We start from the raw sequence: 22399 nt of genomic DNA on the forward strand, positions 1-22399 counted from the left end.
GCGTGCGCGCACGTCAACGCTACATTGGAGTATATTGGGCCCTTCATGATGCGCTCGCGGCCGTTTTGCTAGCCCCACATATAACAAATTTGATGTTACGTGACGTCAATGGATGACGAAACACATGACTGGTGCAAACATGATAATCCGGACACGCGTGTCATGTAAGAACATAACATACAACGCTCATAGCGTGCTCGCGCCCGTTTCTCTATAGCTCCACATATAAAAAACGGTATCACGTGACGTGAATAGATGACGAAGGTAACCGACACATCCAAACATGATAATCATGATACGGAAGTCGTGTACGGCATCATTTACCTCCACCTCGTACCATTGCACTTCTTTTTAAGTGACATATCAACACTTCTCATTCATGCTTGGCGTATGGTCGATTCCCACTGCACGTGGGATCTGCCAATTTTTGTTGCTGTCGCATTCTTGGATTCTCCCTTGCGGTGAAACTAATTTTTTGCGAAGCAACTTTGGGAAGTGAAATGCGCCAGCTAAGAGTTCCGCAACGTAGAGTTCCAAGTGCTTAGTTCCACGACAGGTTGATAGGCGGCGCCTTCATGTCTGAGCTCGGTTAGAAAATTGGTGGCAGAAAAGTAGAAATAAAGGACAGAAATAGCGAGAAAAGGGGGTCATTCTGCCTGAAGAGGCCGAGAAATGGAACGTAAATATAAAGTTTTCTTTGTTATCATAAGATCTATTTATTCGAAGCAGATACGACATTAGGCCAATATTTAAAAAAAGTTTTCATTTCTTTTTCTGTTTTTAGCGAGCCTGGTGGCACACATGTCACCGCTCCGTTTTAAGAGGGACGCTCATAGCATCTATCCATCTATCCATTTATAAGCAGATTTTTGAGCAGGAATGAGTTTCATGACATTTCTTAATGTGCACTTTTTCATACTATAAGCGCGAGTCATTTAAAAGTCAGCCTCTAATTCTAAATGCACCAAGGTGCTGCAAATTACTTAGAGCACAGAAAGATTTGTTTTGTGGACCATTTTATTTCTGGGGGCTTCGACTGCGCAGTTTAATGACGCGGTGATTCATTCTCTTCGTGCAGAGCTAATTGCCACTTCTGTGTGATTCCTCCAGGGCAATTTATCCCAGACTTCAAGGATTCATGTATTTCTGCAAAAATGAAAACTCTACAGACAAAATAACACCGATTGGCGTCGATAGCGCCAAGAACAATAATGAACATAAGCACCCGATTTTTCTCAGTCAGCGCACCAACAACGAACTCTCGACTGCGATACATTATTCAGCAAGGAAGCAATCTCACTCACTTCCTCTCTTCCTCTGCGCAACCGCCACCTAGCCGTCATCCACAGACTCTGGGGCATAGATCTTCGGTACGGGCCTTTACAGATCGGAAAATGGGAGCGGCAAGCGCATAAGAAGGAAAAGGCATTTCTCTTTAGATCAATCACTTACTACATTACTCAGAGTCGAAGACAGATGACAAGGCGGTGGCACGTATCCGTGTCCTTGCATACGCACACACACACACACACACACACATATATATATATATATATATATATATATATATATATATATATATATATATATATATATATAGAGAGAGAGAGAGAGAGAGAGAGAGAGAGAAAGAGAGAGAGCAACCAAGCACGTAGAACTCTGTTGGTAAGTTTTTTGTTTGCTTGATTCAAGATTAGACATGATGCTAAACTGCAAATGGGCAGTGTTATACAGTATGTATGCACAAAAGTTTTGAACTTAAAAAAAGTTCTTGGTTCTTCACCAGCGCTTTAATAATGGTTTATCTTTTTATCACAGATCAGTGTCGTGAGTTACCCGCTAATGAGAAGCTTCCAAAATCAGGGGCTTGCTCTTTCTTGATTCTCTTTGAAGAGAGCACACCGTTTGTTGAAACTCTCTCTCGCGAAATTTTCTTTTCTCAAGTGGACTGTCTTGCTATTTATGCATCTGCAAGTGTCGTGCATTACAGATACGATCGCTGGGTAAGCACCGTCGTCCTGTCGAAATATAAAAGACCGGGCCACGATATTTTGTAACCCTTGCCGTGACGAAGAGCCTGTGCACGTGAAGTTCGCTACGGCTCAGTCCTGGCAGCACAGGCAGCACAGACCCATGCACAGTGCACACAAGCAGCAGTCCTTGGCGCAACTGTCCTCTTTCTCCTTCACAATCCTGCAAAGAGAAATAGAATGCAACTTGTAAAAAGTTCTCCGAAATGCTTTGAGGAGACTTGAGCTTCCCTTCCAAGAATGGATCGCGACAGTGTAATCGGACTCCGTTCGGATCATCCTCTCGTTTGCTCGCCATGCTTCGCTTCTCGGTAGACGTCTCGACCACACCGCGTGGAAAGGAGCGTCTGTCTGCATAACACTGCCAGTTTTAACGTTTTCTAGAATGCCTACGGCAAGTAAAATCATGAAATGCCCACTACATTATATCTCTTCGTTTTGCCAAGTATTGCTGAGCGCTTTAAAATGGGCCGGACTTTACATCGCCCAAACGTTGCGCGCATAAAATGGTGTGGCGCCAGGTGCGATTGTAGAATTCTGCCGCGAAACGTTAATTCCTTTAATGTGACTCATCGTACGAAGCGCCGAAGACCTGGATTTCGTACCGGCTCGAGCCCCTGATGCGTACTACTTGCATCTATACGAATTTTTTGCTCGCAGCCAACACCCACGACTTCAACGCTATAATAACTCTTCAAAACGAGCTCTCAAACAGCACAGGCAAAGCATATGTATGGTCTTGTGCGACTCTCGTAACAAATTACTTTGACTATTTTATCCCTGAAAAGTTTTTAGCAACCTTTCACATCAATTCAGTGAGAGAAAACAATACAAAAATAATATCATCGTGACACATATACGTCACTACTTACAATATTGGTTAAGAACTATTGAAATATATCACTTATGTTTTATTGACTAGCGTGCACCCTAGTTTTGTCATTGACTTCATTGCACGCTTAAGCTTTCTTTAATCTTATTTCATATGCAATTCACCTTAATTCACTTTTGATTTATCACCTCTAATCACTTGGCACACCCTATCTGCCTTAACTTTGATCATGGCCAGAACTGCCACCGCCCCCGTTCTTTGGCCCGTCAGAAATTCAAAATGTCGTAAATTCCCAACCTACGCAATGCAAGCGAAGAAATACGTTTACTCTAATGACCGCGCATTGGTTTCGTGTTATTAAGGCCGAAGAGTGTAGGATGATTTACGGGAGTAAAAATAAACCTCATCCGTGCGTTCTGCCATAAAGGAAATCCATAATTATTTCTCAAAATTAAAAAATATAAGGTTGTGGAAACCAAATACATCTTCTGGTTCTAAAACATGAAGTGCATAGGGAAAAATTCGTGTGGTTCTGTCAAATGCTCTTTTGACTTTATTTCATTCAATGTAGTTTTTTGTTTTTATATGTTTATCTTTGCAGTGTTGCTTTATCAATGTTTTACACTAATTCATTACGTGGAAGTAATACATAAATGAATATCGCCCTGAAACAATACGTCACTACTTAAAACACCAGTTCAAAACAATTAAAAACTGTGCTGCACATTCGGCGTTGTAATGAGAAAAAAAATACCTGGTGGAGACATATACTATTTGAGCACATGTCTGCTCAAAATACTAATGGCTCATAAGATTCCATGATCTTCAAACTGGCCCGCCAAGCGTGGCTCAAGAAAGAACACAAATGGGAAGCGGCGTTTTCGTAATGGTCACTGAATTTTCTGCTAAAATGAGATCCTCATTCCTTTCTTTTATTTTATCGAGCACCAAAAGGACTTTTCTATATAAGGGTATGATCCTAATGTGGACGCGCAAGTCATTTACAGAGTGGGCATAGTCGTGTGCTTGAAGTTCCCTGCAAAGAGAGCGAGAATGCTGAGTAAATATTGAAATGGTTCAATAATGTCAATCTATTCACAAAAACATTTTCTCAAAGAACAACCACTCGGTACAGGCTTCAACCATGCCGTAAGGAAACGAATCACTGTACACGTAGCATTGGCCGTTCCCATGCAGCTATCCTAGAATGTGTCTACTGCGAGTATACGACAGTTGGTAACTGTCCACTACGCCGTAATTCTTCCTTTTGCGGATCGGCGAAAGGCCGACTACGCGTCCGTATCAGGCAGCAAATCAGCCTACACCGCTGATCCCTTTGTTCAAACTTTTGCTGCTAATGATGGTGATGAATAAATATGTCTTAGTGCTCTATGATGGGTTGCTGTTTAGAGCACTTGCTCATTATGTAATTCACGTGTTTTGACGCCTGGCGCAACTGCGGGCCTCTGTCCCGCAATATTAGGTGCGTTAAGGAGACTTCTTCAATTACGTGACTTTCATATAGTGTTTTCTTTATTTTTTAGCAGTTTCAACCAATAGCGTGGTTCGATTTTAAAACATTAGTTTTGTTGTATAACGGCCTATATTTGATACTCTCTTAGTTTGAAGTTTTGTATTTGTTTTTATTTGCGTCTTTCTTGATTCTTTGGTAAAGAATAAGATTACTTTTTCGCTCTCAACCAACGACACTGACACTGAAATTTCTATGAAAGGAGCTCCTTAATGGTACCACGTTCAAAAGAAAAGTTTCAAAAGCTTTCTTCGAAAATAACAAACCACAGATATGATGTCAGCTTCTTCAGGCGGCGTAGAACTAGAGGACTGCTTAAGGAATGCCCATCCAGCCATGGGTTACTTAAACAGGTGAATCATCTTTCGAGGTAAATTGTCGCAATGTGTGAGGTGACACCTACTTGAACTTAGAGAATGAGGTCAATGGTTGGGTTAGCATTTTCGATGGAAGCGAAAATACTTGAGGTCTGTGTACTTGGATGTGGGTGCACTTTAAAGAACCCCAGGTTGTCTATAATTCCGGAGTCCTCCACTACGCCATCCCTCATAAGTATAGTGTGCTTTTTGGATGTTAAGCCCCAACAATCGTTCATTGATGAAAGGTTCGCTTAAAGTGACTGTCTATTTAATGGGTCTTTTCCTTGTCTGAACAGCACGCCAAGTGGAGATCGCCGAAATCTAAACTAGGGGCTCTTGGACTCCAAAATTGTCCACCGAATTCCGGTAGGCCATCTCGGAGGTCTGCGTTCGCGCCTCTCTTTGGGGCAAACATTTGACTGTGGCACCAGATGTCGCTTGGTCCGCAGGTGTCATAGAGATAAAGGAGAGAAATGGTGGGGAAATGAGGTCATTTTGCCTGAAGAGGCAGAGAGATGAAACACAAATTTATATTTTTCTTTGTTATAATAAGATCGATTTATTCGAAGTAGCTGAGGCATTAGGCCAACATAAAAAGACAGATTTCTTTTCGTTTTTTTTTCTTATTGCGAGCCTGGTGGCACACATGTCCCCGCCCCATTATAAAGACGCTCATAGCATGCATTCATCCATCGTCACGTTTTGTACGTAGAGTTTCCTAAAATTAACTAGAGGTAGGGTGGCTAGAATAGAGAGGTTTGATGTCCGCGGCGGCGCTCTCACTGCCTAGCAAGGCCCCACTGCGCGTTCTCGCAGCAGGGGAGAAATTTGACGCGTCAGTCAGGGGCGCCGTCGGCATCATGTCTCCACTATGAGCATACGTTTCTCGTGTCTCATACAGAGCAGCGCCAGTTAGCGGTTGCTTTCAGGGAAGTGCGGCCTGTTTTTCTATCACTTCCCGATTCCTTGAAAGAGATGGTGTCAGCGGATGTTGTCTATTTTTCAACCACTCTGAAGAATGCCGGCGAACGGGGAAGAAAAAAACGCAGAGGTAGTGTTTTGTGCCAGGTTGCGACGGCGGCTACAAGTCCTGCGTTAAAATAAGGTATCTTCTATTTGGCTGCACTGGCGCTGGTGCACTGGTGTCTTATCGGCATGTTTTTTTACATGTGTGTCGCATAAGCACAAAAATCCAACGTGGTTGACTGCAGTAAGAATTGTGAAAAAGAAGAAAAAGGCTAAATAATAAAGATATGCTAGAGGCGCCAGCTGTGCGCTCACTTCGTCTTCACGAAAGCTTGAAGCCGATGCGATAGGAAGCCTTCAAAAAGACTGTTAAGTTAAAACATGTATTCAAGGGAGCTTGAGTATGTGTCTTATGTGGCTCTGTCAGTCAAAGAATCACCGAATTCTTTTTATTTTTTTCCTTGCTCTATGGCCTCGCACGCACCTAAATAGAAGGCCGACCAAACGGGATTGAATACTAAACCCCTAAATCATCGTTCTAGACAGTCTGCATGAAGAGTCTCTTGAAATCATATGCTCATATAGCGTTCCTGTATCCGGGAACATGACTGACATTTTCACGTACAACGATCCGGCGACCAATTCAAATACAAACCTCGTCAACACCTCCTTTGTTACTGTACAGATCGCCGTTGTCGGAATCATCGACGCTGTCGAGCAGTTTTTTTTTTTCTGTCACATGAAGACAGACATCGCGGCAGTGTTTTGGTAAACAAAGCCATCAATACACGCCACGTGTATTGATGGTAAATAACACCGCGATACACACAACGACTCTGCCCACAAGGATTATTTAGAAAAGTGGGCACGTGTCGTACCAACGGCCGACAAGCCATTGCAGGAGAATTCTGCAGTTTGGGAAAGGCATTTTGAGCCAAGGAACATATGTAATTCTAAAATGTTTAAGCCAGTATAAAAGTGGAGGTTTCTTTAATTTAACACGTTGGCGTGTTTGACAGCCCGGTGGGAGACACGCCTCGTGAGCAGCAGAGCTGTAAGAGCCAGACTAAAGAATCACGCGTGTTCATTTTCTGCTTAGAGGGCTCAACCAGCATGCTACGCAGAATAAAGCAAAGAAGGTGGGGAATGTTTTCTCGTACTGTTTCCAATAAACATCTATCAAACCACCAGTATTCTGTTTTCAGACATGCTTTTTCTGCATTTCAGAAAAACTGCATTGACTTCAACTCTTTGAATTACTGTAACAATCTAAACACTATAACTGATCTGTGAGCGACACACGCATGGTTGTTCCATCACGCCAGTCTGCGGGAGCCATTCTTCTAAACTGCTTTTCACATCACACGCTTTTCATAGTTTCTCTAAGTATACAATACTAAAAAATAAGCCCATCAGCATCGAAAGCGCTCCAGCGTTCAATACGCGTACTCGAATCCCTTGACTGCCCAGAGGCAAGCAGTCGACGCGAGAAAAGTACGGCGCCCCCACTGACAACGCCATTGCGTGGCAGGAACGTCGTTTTGGGCCAGCCTTCGGAGGCTATTCATCACAACTCCCGATTCTAGCCACTCTACTATAGGGGCTCTAGCGCTGCGATCGTTCAGCGACCATGTGAATGAAGGGTAGTACAGAGACTTGCCTAGTCTTCGTACTTCTGGGCGGCGAATGGCACTTGTGGCTTCGTTTGTTGCTAATTCCGATTTTGTTTTGAAAGAAAGAACGAATTGTTTTCACTTTCATGACCCCATTCGAAACGATAAGCCCAAAAGAATGAAGTGGTGAAGCGCAACCACTGAAATTTGTTGATTTTTGTTTCATGAGAAAACAGCCCCAAGCCACACGAACATACACGAAGCCAAAATCAGGCCAGAAGTACGAAGATTAGACAAATCTGTGTACTACCCATCATTTCCATGTTCGCTGAAGCGTCGTGCGTAGCAGCTCCAATATACACTAGTGCCAGAGCTCTCTATGGTTTTGGCCACCAAAAATCATGGCGCGTGCCTCCTCAAGGCCGGCGCGCATGCGTATACTGCCTACCCGGAAAAGGCCCATCTAATTATCAGTGCCTTTCAGAAGTGACGCACGTATTCATCGCCATGTGATATCCTTGCTGCCTGTCCCGTAAACACCATTCGTATGCATCCCATTTGCTGTTAGGCAAACACGTACACGGTTGCTGGAGGCGCCGGCGGCACGTAGTAGCCTCCAGGCTGCGGCTGCACCGGATACAAGTGCTGAGGGACGGGTGCCGGAGGTGGTTGGTATGTGTCGCTGACTGGCGCCGATGCTGCGAAGTAGGGCTCCGCTACGGGCTGCGGTGGCGGATAGCCGGGGTAGCCTGGGGGCGGCCCCTGTTGCGGAGGCCCAAATCCTGGAGGTGGCGGGGGTTGGTACTGGTGTTGCGCCTGCGGATATCCGTAGCTCATGTTGCCCAGGGGTTAGCTGCGTTAGAATAATCGAACACAAGAGCTGTTTCAGGCTCCTCATTTGCTCCATGAAATATACTGTATCGTGGAGTCGTAGCGCAGCAGAAGTTGCGTGAACACAGCGTCCTTCAGTGAAAACTTTAAATTGTTCATTTCGGCTGCACCGACGCCTCTCTTGGCATTCACATTTAAAAGAGCGCTTAAACTATGCGATTCCCGGTTTGTTTCGCTTAACACCTCGCTTCTCCGCAAAACTATACCTTCATTTCGTCATCTGAAATATTAAATCGGCAAATCGTACACAAGCTGAATAACAATATAATGTACTGATCAAAATGTGGTACCAATACTGAAGTGTCACAAAATGTGACATCATTTTGTTGGGCAGGGCTGCTGAAGTTTGGATTCCATGAAGAATGGAAGAAGGTTAGGTGGCCTGAAAGCCGGGGGGGGGGGCAGTGGAGTTGAGCTACTAGCTAGCTAATATCATGGATGGGAAGAGGAAGATACGTATACAGGACAGGGCACAGTATGCAGTGAATCCAAGTCTAAGCTGTAATCAATTTTCAACCTTGTTTAGGACCACCGAAAATTCATGTTGCGATATTCACCTTCCCCATCAATAAGACGGACACAATGGACGTATTTGAGTGTATAACTGCGCACCTGCGCTCTTAGTTCAGACTCTGAGCTCGGGCCACATCCTGGGTTGTCACGACGAGCCTCAGTTGATCCTCGAAGTTGTAGCTCTAACGTTATTTCTAAAAAAACCTCATATCTTTAGGCGAAGGAAAGCAGTGTAAATTTCAAGGCACGTTTACTTTGTTATACGAAATAATGAATCAGAAATATTGGGCAATGACGCGACAGAAAGTTATTAGAAGCAATCGTAATGTAAATGTGAAGAAAGAAATGTGACCAAAATGATTACTTTCCAGTGGCAGGGACCGGACCTGTGACCTACGAATAACGCGCCGCTTCGCGTGGCTATTTTCGAGCATGACGTACAAATCGATACTCCATGATGAAGACATTGTGGTTACGTTAGTTGGCCAATTCTTTAATGTGGGTTCGCGTTTTGATAGACAGTGATTCTCTTATGTGACATTTTAGCTGCTCTTTCGGATCATGAATTGGAAACGAGGCACTGGGTCTAGTTCGAATCTATAATGATTCCGAAGTTGTGGTTCAGAATTAGGGAGGAAGCGACCAGCCTTCTTGGATGCGGCCGAATTCTCCTCTAATGATCTAATGGGTGCCCATTCCTCCTCATATCTTTGCTCCCTCAGGCCGGTTACGCCATTGGTAATGTGCAGGGTTACGCATGCCTTTTCGTTATCAAGGCTGCCGAGTAGCCCTGATGTTGCATTCCAAGAGCTGTTTACTCCCCACTTTTACCCCGGAAAGCTGGGGACCCATCACAGGCCATTTAGACAAGCCCGTCATCATTTCAGATCTTGTTTGCTTTTGAGCTCTACCATCACGAAAGGTGGAGAAGGGTAAAGTGTACGCTGGGGTGAAACTTAGCTCCCCTAATGTAGAAATCTGCGAACTCCTGGGGTTAGAGCCACGCCCTTATCAAGCACTTATGTCGGCTGTTATTTGATCTTGAGGCTCCTGTGTCCCATAAATGAGTGTTTTCCCTAATTTCTAAAGGTATTGACGAAATTCTTCACATATCAGGGCACTGCAACCTCCACGCCAGGATGAATGTTCAAAAGACTTCACCACACTTAAGCCCAACCTTTCGCAATAAGCTTGCTTTCTTGACCACCGCTGTCATGGTGCCGTTCTACGAAACGAAATACCATCGCGTGAATCAGTTTACTGGAGAAATGTGGGTTCAGACTCGGTCTCTGGATTTCGTGCCGACCGGTTGTGCCCCCACGATCTCCGACGACAGCGCTGCTCTGGCCGACTTGCTCGCCCTACACCATCTCCTGACGCCCACAAGAGCTCTAGCTGAGTGGTGCCTCGTCCTCGGACTCTTGCGACCGCGTCCATCTTTCCTATCTTCTCCTTGCTTCTGGGTGTCGCTGTTCCTGCACCTCGCTCTCTCCTTCCCCCTCTCTCTATCTCTATACCTTTTATTCCCTCCTTACCCCCTTCCTCGTGAGTTACTGTTGAGGTGTCGCACTATGATGCAGACACTTAGGGGGCTCACTTTTATCTTCTTTTCTCTCTTAAGAATCGCGTAAGTGTGGTGTTGTCGAAGACACTTTTTTTTACATACGTGTACGAAACTTTGAAGGGGAGGAGGGAGTGGGATGAGCTGCAACAACGATAATTATACTTCGATGTAACTGCGCGAAACAAAACGTCTGGACTGAAAGGAGAAAGAATGACACACACAACAAGCACTGACTCACGACTGAATAATTTATTGAATCATACTGACAAACATAAAAAAACGCCGGAACATATGACATGGGTTGTTACCACTGATTGATTGATATGTTGGGTTTAACTTCCAAAATCCGCCATATGTATAAGAGAGACGCCGTAGTGGAGGGCTCCGGATATTTTTACCACCTGGGGCTCTTTAACCTGCCCCCAAATATGAGCCCACGGGTCTACAAAATTCCCGCCTCCATCGGAAATGCAGCCGGGATTCAATCCCGCGACCTGCGGGTCGGCACCCGAGTACCTTAATCTCTAGGACACCGTGGCGGGGCGGATTCCTGCCGCTGTCTTGTCTGCGTAAGAACGTGGAAACAATTGCTGGAGCAAATTAATTTTGTTATCAGGCATATCCACTGAAGTTTCGCTGATGGTCTTCTTTTTCTTTAACGATATCATGCGCTTCTACTACATTTCTGTTAATTTTATGGGAATTCTTTTCAATGATCTTAGTGTTTGTGACCACTGGGAAGCACTCACATCACAAGATTAGTGTTGGCCACAATCTTGAAAGGGGCATTGCGTTCTCTTAGTACATTATTAATACAACGTCCCAGTGGTTCAATGTATCTATATCATATCACTGGACAACTTGGTACTGGGGCATTTGTTCATGCTTTAATTTACGATACTTCTTAAGTCGCGAGTTCTGGTTAACGATTGGGCACATACTGCCAAGTTTATTTTTTGCAGAAAACGCGACCTTGACACCAAACATGTCCCCAACTTTCTCGATTGCGTGGGTCGACTTCTGCTTGTATGGAATGACCACATGCTTTGTTTTTGTTGACCTGCTGTTTCACATGTGTATTTTGGCGCGCTGATGAAACAACATAAACACATTGATGGTGGGTTACTGGGACTTGAGTGTGTGCTTTCCCAATACCTTGCTGCTGGCATACATTGCTGTATGTGGCACAAGAGCTGCCCAGAGGCTTTTCCAACGCCGCAACGTTGAAGGCAATATCAACGGCAACCATACGTCGTTGCCGTTGCTGGTGTTAAGTGCAACTGGGAAAGTAATTCTTGGGTGCAAAGCAGCAACCCGGATGAAATAAAAGACAGAAACAAGCACACACTAACAAATGAATTATATATTATTTCGATGCTTGGTTTCATAAACACTCATGCATGTGCACAATACTACAACAAATGAGCCTTCAAGACACGAATTACGCTTAATCACATCCCATCAGCAAAAAGGCGTATCATTGCAAGTGAATGTGAGAGCCTTTGCTGCGTAACATGCAGTTTTCACGGAGAAAGCAAAACAAAGTGCTCGGGAACTAGAAGATGCTATGTGCATAATGAACTTCGAAGACCAATGCAGCGTTTCTTCATTGTCTCTTTTAGAAAACGAGTGTGCTCTTCTAGCTAATAGGATGTGATTCCGCGTTGTTCATATCTTTTAGGACATTTCATTGTAGCACTGCCCATGCGTGAGGATTTATTAAGTGAAGCATCGAAATAGTGTTACGAATGAGGGATTCTCCATGTCCTTTTTTTTTTTGTCTGAGTTCCTGTTTTACAACTAATAATTATTTTCTTAGCTATGTTTCAACAAGCGCGACCACAGACGTCACTAAGGCCTACTGTGACTTCAGCACTGAAGAATGCCAACTGTTCCAGCGTGCATGAGTCATTCTTCGCACCCCACCAGGGTGCGGTTCAATGCGATGAAACGACGCTGTCTGCAGCCCGTGATTAGGACATCTCGCGAGTCTTGTGCCAGAAAACTGCACGTATACGTACTACATCATTGTGTTTAACTATCCAGTCCAGTTTTCTGCTCCCCCCTGGGATGCGGCAAAGAACTACGGTAATGAACATCAGGACCAAACTCGAAAAAAAACCTCTTTTGCTGGACCAGCTCCTAAGACTAAATTTCGACCAACCCTGGTGCTGGGCGCATCGCTAACGAAGGTGGCCACCCAATGTCAAAGTATTCTTACAAAATAATTGCTGAGTGAATTCGGATTCAGGCTTGGAGGCCTGTCAATCAAACATCATAAGCTATCAAAGTCTGCATGATGCTTTTTATTTCTCGTACGAATGTCTTGGGCGCAAATTATTTTGAGGTTATTCTCTCATAAATTAAGCGACCTACCTCTGTGCGCACCGTACGCAAAGTAAATGCAACTAATAGCGAAATTTGCACAGAAGCCCATATGTTCATAAAATGACAGCTCATCTGCTGCTCATGGGGCTTAGCAGCTTCTGTGTGAAGAGGTAACACTTCCTGCAAAACAATAAATAAAACCAACACACAATCTCCGCTGCACAAGTAACGCCATTTTCTTGGTAATAGCACGAAGTTTGAACTAAAAACTGTTTTCGTAAGCCCCTTATTGTTAAGTGCTTTCGCTAAAGTGAGCCCGTAGATCATTGATGAATGCGCCTCAAGCAACGCCAGGTAAATTTTATCGGCTTATGACCAGATAAAGGGAACTTATTTTTACAACGTTTACTAGGCACTCATGGCGTCTTCTGCAGATAAAACAAACAGCAGCATACCACTCATATTTTCTGTGCTGTTTATTTGTTTCACACACGCTTATGCAGATTACTTAAAATGTGCATTGTTTGTGTGCTTAGAAGAAATGACACCTATTCACTCGAAATGGGGATATTTCTGTCTTATTCAATGGTCACAATAATGTATTTTAATGCGCTGCACACAATAAGCACTAGTGGGTACGTAATAAGTACAGAAAGTGTGCGGACACTACGTGCGCTGGGTTTTACCTTAGGCTCGCAAAACTTACCGATATGTGTAATTTATGCTGACGTGCGAAGTGTAGAGCCAACGCCTCCTTTATTTCATTCAATGTCAATGGATACACGTGCTCCTTCACGGGATGATGATGATTTAAAACTTTACTACTACTATTGAGAAATGCGTGGAGTTCCTAGTCTAGAACCCCACTGGCTTGCGCCCCGGTCCTTGAGCGGGCCACTAGGGCCTCTTTGACCCCCCCCCCTCCTCCTAGTTTGGGCTGGACAGGGCCGCCTCCCACCTGTCTCTACTGAAATCCTTAAAAACATCTGTTTTACATGTTTTTCTCTGGCACTCCCATGCACGGGAGCCGTCGGTCTGCCTTAGTTCATGGAGTGGTCGTGATGCGATGCTATACATTAGGGGTAGGGTTCCTTGCGTCCGACATGCGTCCTAGCGATTTCCCACAGGGATGCAATCATGGTGTAAGAATAATCAGGTGTTGACTCTGAGCGCGCCTGAGCGGCCAGATAATGTTCGGTCTCGCGGGCGCGCTGTGCTGCGAGCCGTCAGATAGCGCCGCGGCCAACGTACCCAGAGAGCAGTGCTGGTGCATTCAAATTCCTCTGCCTCCCCAATGTTTTCGTTCCAAGTGGTGTGAGTAACACTCAAAGTGCGAAGGGCATTTTTTTTTATTTCAGAATAAAAGGTAGAATTTTACTAGGTTTAGAGATGCATTAACACGAAAGTGCCTTGTGCAGGGTGGGAACGTCGTCAACACGGATAGTTCCACTCATGCGCACAAGTATTTTCGTCTTTTCACAGTATCGCTCGAGACAAAAAAAAATAAATAAAAACTGTTAGCCAGCGTGCTATTCCGCCATCAAAGTACTTCTCCGTGGAAAAGAAATGCAAGGAACTTCCGCGTTCTTAGATGTAGGTGCCTGTTAAACAGCTCGGATGGTCAAAATCAGACAGGAGCCCTCCACGATACCGTACCTCGTAATCAAATCATGGTTTGGACGCGTAAACCACCATTAATAATTATTACCCTCCAACAAAAAAGACTCCCTACTGCACCCTAAACGTATTTTATGCGTTCCACTGCATTCATTGACAAAGGAAATCATTGAAGCACTCGCACTTGTTCAATGTGAATGCGACATAAGTAAATATTTGAAACACGCAAGTATTCCATAACAAGAGCACAAGGGAAATGCAGTTGGGGCACGAAATATAAATATTTGAACCACGCAAGAATTTCACATACACCACACTAAAGCAACGCGGTTGTTCATGGCTAGATGTTGCGATTCGGATTCAAATATATATTTATGTCAACGAGCACCATCAAACGATCACTGTCAGATGGCACTTTGAAGAGAGGGACACGCTCCGGACAATTTCAAAGCCAGAACGACAAGTCGGTAGAAAACATGTTCTAGCCATTTCGAGAACTTTTTAGCAATTTGATGTCACCTTCGTCGGCAGAATAGAATTAGACATGCGCGAAGAAAAAAGCCTGACTTCAAAACAATGTGGTCACACATGCCAACAAAGAGACCCAGAATCAGCAGCATGCACGTTTCTGCCGAGCGTGTTGCTAAGATTTCTCTCTCTCTCTTCACAACATTTCTTTTTAACATCTTTTATTCCCCTCACCTCTTTCCCCAGCACAGGGTAGCCAGCTTGTCTAAGAACTGGCTAACCACCCTGTCTTTCCGCTTAAACTTTCTTCCTCCTCCATGACGGCTTACCCTGCTCGTCGTAGCATGCAACATCTACGATATAACTGATAACGGCTCAAACATTATTTGGACGCGATGGGATTGCGCTTTTCAACGCGTTGCAGGGAAAGTGTCAGCAACTGTATATTCTTACACCGTGGATGCAATAGACGTGTTTCCCTCTCCAAAATCATACGTCTGTTAGATCTGTGCCTTCGTGCTCGTATTTCATGGCTCAAAGCAATGTCGCCGCCGCGTCACCAAGCAGTGCCTATAGAAACGTTGAAGTGACGTTTCCCAATTGGTTTCCCGCATATTGCTAAGAACGGTGATGCGCTATATCAAACACCGAATCTTTTACAGAACCAGCGTGACCGCCAACATGGTGAACACAAGGAATTCAAGACGCCACCCCACGGATCTGTACACAACTGAACAAAACAATAATTAATCCGATTTCCGTCCTGAGGCACCATATAAGGGGTTCTCTCACCATTACCGCAAAGCACGCGCGAAGGCTAGGTGATGGGAGAGAGCAGGAAAAGGCTAGAGAAGAGGGAGGTGAATGGCTGGATCGGGCGCATCTGGCTGGCATTTATAAAATAAAGGAGGTGCTGGTATACTTGTGTGTTCGTTTCACGTGTCTTTCTGTCTTTTTTAGCAACGCGGTTTTAATGTCAAACTGTGACAGTTGATTTTAAACGCTTTTCCTGTGTGTGCTCATTTAGTGCGTGCTTTCTGCTTGAGGTGCGCACTGCAAGTTCCGAGCTGCTTGCTCTTCCTCACGTGACTTTGCAATTTGTTTCTTTAGCATTCATTCCTTCGCCCTTGTGGCAAAACAATCCACAATAAACACTTAACTACCTCTCTGAATACACGTTTCACATTCATGTTATACTGATTCCTAAACAGAGGAATCAGCCACGTTTTATAAAATTATTTAAAATATACTTATTTTTGAATGCTGCAACTCTCAAATAGGGTTTTAGCAGAGGAGATACACATTTGTAATGTTTAGAAAGTGATAAACACAATAAAAATAAAAGAAATAAAGTAGGTACAGGCCTTCAAAATATAAAAAGATAAAAAAGACGATGATTTGCAATGAACAGGCATAAGGGCATATAATAAAATCAAATCAGAGCTGCATTTGAGGTGACCACTAGCGTAAACTAAACACTACAATGATTAGAATAAAAAACACCAGTACATGTAATTTTTAGAGCCCTTCACAACGCCGTTCCTAGTATTCTTATCTTGGTCCTGGATTGTTAAACAACAATTACTCCTAACTGACATGCAACGCAACTAAAAATGTGGATATTCAGCTGTACATAGTAGAAGTGACGCCATTCTGAACATGAACTTCGCGCACGCGACCAGACATATTCGATGCCTTGTAACATAATGAAACTTATCCGATTTGCGACAACACGTATCGCATACGCACCACTTCATTTTTTTCACGCAGGCCGGAAACAGAAGAATTCGAGGCTGTGAGGGTGGAGATGATTGACTGATTTGTGGGGTTTAACGTCCCAAAACCACGCTATGATTATGAGAGACGCTGTAGTGGAGGGCTCCGGAAATTTGGACCTCCTGTGGTTCTTTAACGTGCACCCAAATCTGAGCACACGGGCCTACAACATTTCTGCCTCCATCGGAAATGCAGCCCCCGCAGCCGGGATTCAATCCCGCGACCTGTGGGTCAGCAGCCGAGTACCTTAGCCCCTAGACCACCACGGCGGGGCATGCGAGGGTGGAGAAAATGTAACAAAGAGGTTAAACAAAGCAAACATCTCATTTGCTACCTGACACTCAGAGGGGGAAGGGGATAAACCGCGGGTAGATAGCAACAGCGCATGCAGCCAACACGTCAGAAAACAGGGGCACTCATTTGTAATCTTATGCTTATTATACATATGGGGAGTGGCCGCTAGCATACAGGCGTGACTCAGATTCCGATAAGCAGGCCTAAGTACGCCCACAATCACAAACGAAGTCTTTCCAACATAGAGTTTCATACAAAAAATACCTAAAGAGTAATCTCGCGTGGTGATTGTTTACCCCAATGGTAGTTATGGAAAATACAGGCTTCGTATTGGCTTGCGATAGCTAACAAACTGCCTACGGATCTTTTCTACAGTTTCAGCTTCGTTCTTCGCGCAGCATGGGTAGTGGGGCGCGGTGCAAAGGAATGAAGCAGTGCCTTTGTTACTCAAAGTTGCTGAAGACCACTAGGCCTCTTGATTTTCTGCGACTTTGGAGCTTTACGGGTTGTATGTGAAAGTTTAACGAAAGCGAGTGTTGAAGATTGGGCGAGTTGGCTCGTCGTACTTGAACTGGTATAGTGCATTACGGGGAAGAAGAAACGGCCGAGCAGACCGACACAAGAGGACAGAGTGGTCTGTCCTCTTGTGTTGGTCTGCTCGGTCGTTTCTTCTTCCCCGTAATGCGCTATACCAGTTCAAGTTTAACCAAAGCATCGTCCACTCACCGCTACCCATAGATGCAGCGTATGATGCAAGTGCAGAATATTGCATCGAGTTCACGTCTTCTCGTAAGTGCGTCTTGCCAAAACTCTGTCGAATCAGCTGCAAAGCGAAGACAAAGCTAAGCATATGCACCATTACACTCCTTTGACTCGACTTCACAACAAAATGAGTGGCGCGTTAGGGACATACCACTGAGATAAAGCACCTGGCATCGCAGCAGATCATATGGTAAGTGTTTTTCCCTTAGTGCTGTGATATTTCAATAAATAGAAAATGTAGACTTTCGAGGGAAAGACAAGAGTGTTTGTTTTGAAGTGTTGTAAAAAAATATTTCATTATGTCTTGATATCGAATTTGTTACGCAATGGCAGAGCAATGCGTGCCCTGGTGGCTAAATTTGTCAAAGTCTCACTTCTACTATCTCATGGTGACGGAAACTTTCTTCAATGAGATTTACGTACAAAATAATGAAGCAGGTTCGGACTGAAAATAACTTCATATCACTTTGTTTTACACTCGTCAAACAAGCGTCGCGAATCTCAAGAGTGTGATCCACCCAAAGCAGAGCCGAAGCCTGTACTTCCCATAATTCTCATAGGGGTACAAGCGCCTGAGTAGACACTAGAGCCCGACTCCCGTTTAGATATTATTGTATTAAACTCTATGCTTCCTAAATTAGCTTGTGTTATCTGTCTCCACGAGGCTGCATGCATTTACTTCCGTTTCGATAACGTAATGCTCATGCTTTCTTGATCACATATTTTCGTGCTTGGCAGTACGTACGCACCCTTTCATTCGGAACAGAAGCTTCGCTTTTTGACAAGTTTAATGCACCAGCGTACGAAGTGTCTTTTCGAATTTGCGTCATCTCACGCTTACCGCGCGCCTGCACGCCTTTGTCTATTAAGGCCCCACTATTCTCCTACACCCTTTGCCTCCCGTGCACTGCCTTGCAGTGACGTGTCCCCGGTTAGAGAATTCGGCTGTCGTAAGATAAAGATGAAGTACAAAAAGAATGCAAAAAAATGCCCACGAAAATAAATTCTGGCACTTGTTCAGTCGTATTGTATAAACGCTATATACTCCAGGGCTCTGTGTGAGCTGTGCAGACACCCGTGATCATGCGCGAGATAAGCGCTAAAGGCGCCTTCGCAGAGGCACACTACGTTTGAACACGCACCAGCGACCGTGATTTTGGTACTGGGAAACAGCCAGTCTGCTCGACAATGACAATCTGAGCTCGGTGCACCCGGCATGCTAATTTCGCCCCCATCTAGAAATGCGCAACGCTTGACGAGAGATTTCAGATGGAGAAAAAGCGCTGAGAATTCAACATTCGCATACTGCCTCAGAGCACGGCTTTCTGACTAAAATGAGCTTCACTCATCCACAGGAATAAAGAGGAAATTCCATGAGCAGCTGCATAATCCTCACAAAATGTTCGGGCCACATAAATACCTCCTAGTGAAAGGTTGGTTGATCATTGTACGCTTATGGAGCTCGAGTTAATTACAATTAAGGTCTTCGAAATGTCATTATGTTAGTAATCTGCCATTACATCCTCATAATGAGTGAGTGAATAACTTTAATCAGTTCCTGGCGGTTTACAAGTTGTAATACCGCCTAGCAGCAGCCGAGAAACTGTGTCTCACTGCAGATTTCTACCTGCTGTATTGCTCGGAGTTGGGGCTTTAGGCCACGCTGCTCAGCTGGTGAGCCACGCAACGCGATCTGCAAAGATGCCCGAAAATCCTCATAGGAGGCCACGTACCTAATTTTGCCTATCTTAGCTCCTTCCCCTCTCATTGTCTACTGTATAAGTGAATCTTTATTTTAAGGAGTGCAAGTATACTTTGAAAGAGTTGTTGATTCTCATGTACCACCAGCATGATCGCTCTGGTAATATAGTAACCGACATTTTAATAGAACCCTTCATATTCACGAATACTACATATACACTCTGTTCTCAAAGGAGCACCAGTATGTTTACGAACCAGCTTACTAACGCTTGAACGTTTATGGGTCAAGCTTTCAAGGGACACAGGTTGCCACACTTGAACAATTAACAATTTCAATGCATGAATTGGTAATAGAGAACTAGCAAGAATGTCTCGCCTACAGGATTAGAAATGGTTCTAACGCCGTGGTCTTCACTATGACGTGCAAGTAGTTCAGAGAACAAACGCCTTCGATCAAGATTGTTCATCAGAAAAACTCCCTCTTCGTTAGTAAACTAATTGCTACTATATCTGTAGCCCATCACTCACCACACTGTCCTCGGGCTATCATGTCCATTGAAAATACTTACAAACTACCTGACACCTCCTCCCGTCATTGCCATTCAGAAAGTATTGTCTCAGTTATGAAAAATGAAGCGAAAGCCTGAAGAATAACAAATTTGAGAAGCTAAGCACCACCCATCTTGCAATAGAACAAAAAGAAAATTATTGGCGTTATTCCAAGACACAAAAGGACAGCACAGTGCATCAGAGTACACGCAGAGGGCGACGATCTCCAAGTAGATATCAACAGAAAAAAATGAGCCTGTGCAGGTCACCGATGGTTCGTGTGAACCTCAAAATGGATGCTAAGGTATCAGAAGCGCAACCAAAAACTGTTAACGGTTAGGGGTGGCGACGAGACTGAAGAAGTTACGAGGCATAAAATGAAACCAGCGTGCCCGAAACAGGGTGAGCCAGGTGGGTTGAAGATTATTGGGAGGGGTCTTCATCCTGCAGTGGGCATTATATAGTCTGTGGATGATGATTACCAGTAACTTTCGTTAGAAGAGAGCGTCTACTAACCAAGGGCTTCTGAAACTAAAAGAGCGTCTACTAACCAATTGACAGTGATGTTCTACTGTAAATGAAACGATTTTCCATGTACAGATCCAATTTGCTTCTCAGAAGTGGTTACTGCGCAGCGGTGGCTACAAGGTTAGAGCGTCCGCTTCTAATGAGGGTGGTAGCGGGTTCGATTCCCAATGCCAAGCGGGAACCCACCGGTTTTTTCCTATAAGTAGAGGAGTATACTGACCTGGCGCTTAGTTGTTTCTAGGTTGATGATGATGGTGATGATATGCGGGGTTTAACGGCCCAAAAGCACCATATGATTATTCGAGACGCCGTAGTGGAGGGCTCTAGAAATTTCGACCACCTGGGATTCTTTAACGTGCACCCAAATCTGAGCACACGGGCCTACAACATTTCCGCCTTCATCGGAAATACAGTCGCCGCAGCCGGGATTCGATCCCGCGACCTGCGGGTCAGCAGCCGAGTGCCTCAGCCATTGAACCACCGCGGCGGGGTGGCTGTTTCTTGGTACTCATCTCGAAGGGTAGCCCCATAAGGTTCCGCGAAGGCACCTAGGCGTACCTTAATCTACCACAGCCTTTGTGAAACAGCTGAGCATCCGCCGGTGATGTGGGAGGCAGAGAATTGCTGACACCAGGCACCTACTGGCTAAATAGATATAAGCGCACTTCTGACCTGGTGCTCGGCAGTAAGAAGCTCATAGTCGCTTGGGAGGGCACCCACCCTGTGGGAAATTGACGGCATGGGACCACCAACTCTAAAATTATGGTCATCCTTTTTTTTATTTAAAGGTTTTTCTTTCTGAGAAATGCGTATGCACTTTCTTGTCACTTCGTGCTACAAACGGGCGGTTGTCTTTTTCCCCTTTCGGAACCCTTCACCACCGTGCTGGTTTCCGCAGACTCCACTAAGACTGCTTAGCAGTGTTTGATAACACTATATCATTATAGAGAGCACAGTAATTTTTACCACCGGGGAATCGTAAGTCTGCGTACGTTCGTGTGTGCGTGTTTGTAGGAAAGGCGGGGTTAATCGGGTGGGGGAAAAATAAGAAATGATATGCCCCACCCACTGCAGCAAGTGATTTCCGTATATTTACCGTAAAGGTAAACCAGCGCTGATGAATGAACCCTAATAACAGATCCTCGCGACTTGACAGCATACGGTGGCACGGCACATTAAATTGTTTTGATACCTGCTTCGACGGCACGGTTGTGGCTTCCTGTACGTCCCTTTGCACGAAAGAATGAAAAAAAAATGCAACATGCTATGCTCGAGCTATACGATACGTTCTGCTTTTGATTTTCTCGACATGCGCACAGTCTCTGCATATATACATACCTTGCTACGACGGATGCGTAGACAGCACGTTGAGAACCAAGTGTGATACGGAAAGTCCACGTCGACCTTCCAAAGGGAACTGTAGTCTTATCGCACTATCAGCGTTGTCACGACAGCCACCAGTGTGCAGACGTTGTTATTTCATTGCTGCCGTATCACAGCGACGGCGACAATGCGCACTCGCTCTGAAGTGACCCAGCTCACCTTTCGTATATTTTTTCCGGTGAACGGGAAACAGAAGGCTAACGACGACCGCTCGCTGGTTGAGGCACACGCAGGCTAATAATTGGCGTGACGTGTCCAATAGACAAAATTAGTAATCTTGCTGAACGAGTCACCGAATACATGTTTGCCAACAGGGCGGGATTATATTTCCCGTTAGTCAATATATTCGCCAGATTTTACGCGCAAAGGCAGCTCCGGCGTTATCAGAGATGTCGTAATGTACCTCGTGCTCTGCAATAACTGTGTCCACCCACTGGCCTCTTTAATGCATATCGACTTTTTTTTGCATTCCGCTCCCGTCGCAATGCGGCCTCCGCGGCCGGTAATAGACCTCGCAGCTTCGCACACAGCTGCTGAACGTCATCGCCACTGAACCACTGCGGCGTGTATTTCCTGCTACTCAGCCAGTGCCTTGTTATTTTAGAGGGGTGCATTGAAGCAGCACGAAAGGTTGTCTTATCTGACTTGGTACAGCAGTGCGCGCTCGTGCTGTCTGTTGTTGCTCTCTTGCTTC

General features: G+C 44.8%; 1 protein-coding gene across 1 annotated transcript; it reads right to left on the reverse strand.

Annotated features, from left to right (window-relative positions):
• Nucleotides 1-999: 999 nt before the first annotated feature.
• LOC119186300 (uncharacterized) lies at nt 1000-21819 on the reverse strand. Its single transcript, XM_037434976.2, has 3 exons — nt 21661-21819; nt 7912-8184; nt 1000-2193 (listed from the first exon to the last, which is right to left on the reverse strand). The coding sequence occupies exons 2-3, from the start codon at nt 8166-8168 to the stop codon at nt 2103-2105; spliced, it is 348 nt and encodes a 115-aa protein (XP_037290873.1). The 5' UTR covers nt 8169-8184; nt 21661-21819; the 3' UTR covers nt 1000-2102.
• Nucleotides 21820-22399: the final 580 nt, after the last annotated feature.

The sequence above is a fragment of the Rhipicephalus microplus genome, chromosome X, assembly GCF_043290135.1.
Source record: "Rhipicephalus microplus isolate Deutch F79 chromosome X, USDA_Rmic, whole genome shotgun sequence".
Taxonomy (NCBI): Eukaryota; Metazoa; Arthropoda; class Arachnida; order Ixodida; family Ixodidae; genus Rhipicephalus; species Rhipicephalus microplus.

Excerpts from the sequence above, each read along its gene's own strand:
- LOC119186300 (XM_037434976.2), bottom strand. The coding sequence starts at position 8,168 with ATGAGCTACGGATATCCGCAGGCGCAACACCAGTACCAACCCCCGCCA. Across the intron at positions 2,194-7,911 it reads CCGGCGCCTCCAGCAACCGT|GATTGTGAAGGAGAAAGAGG; the intron begins GTACGTGTTTGC and ends TTCTCTTTGCAG.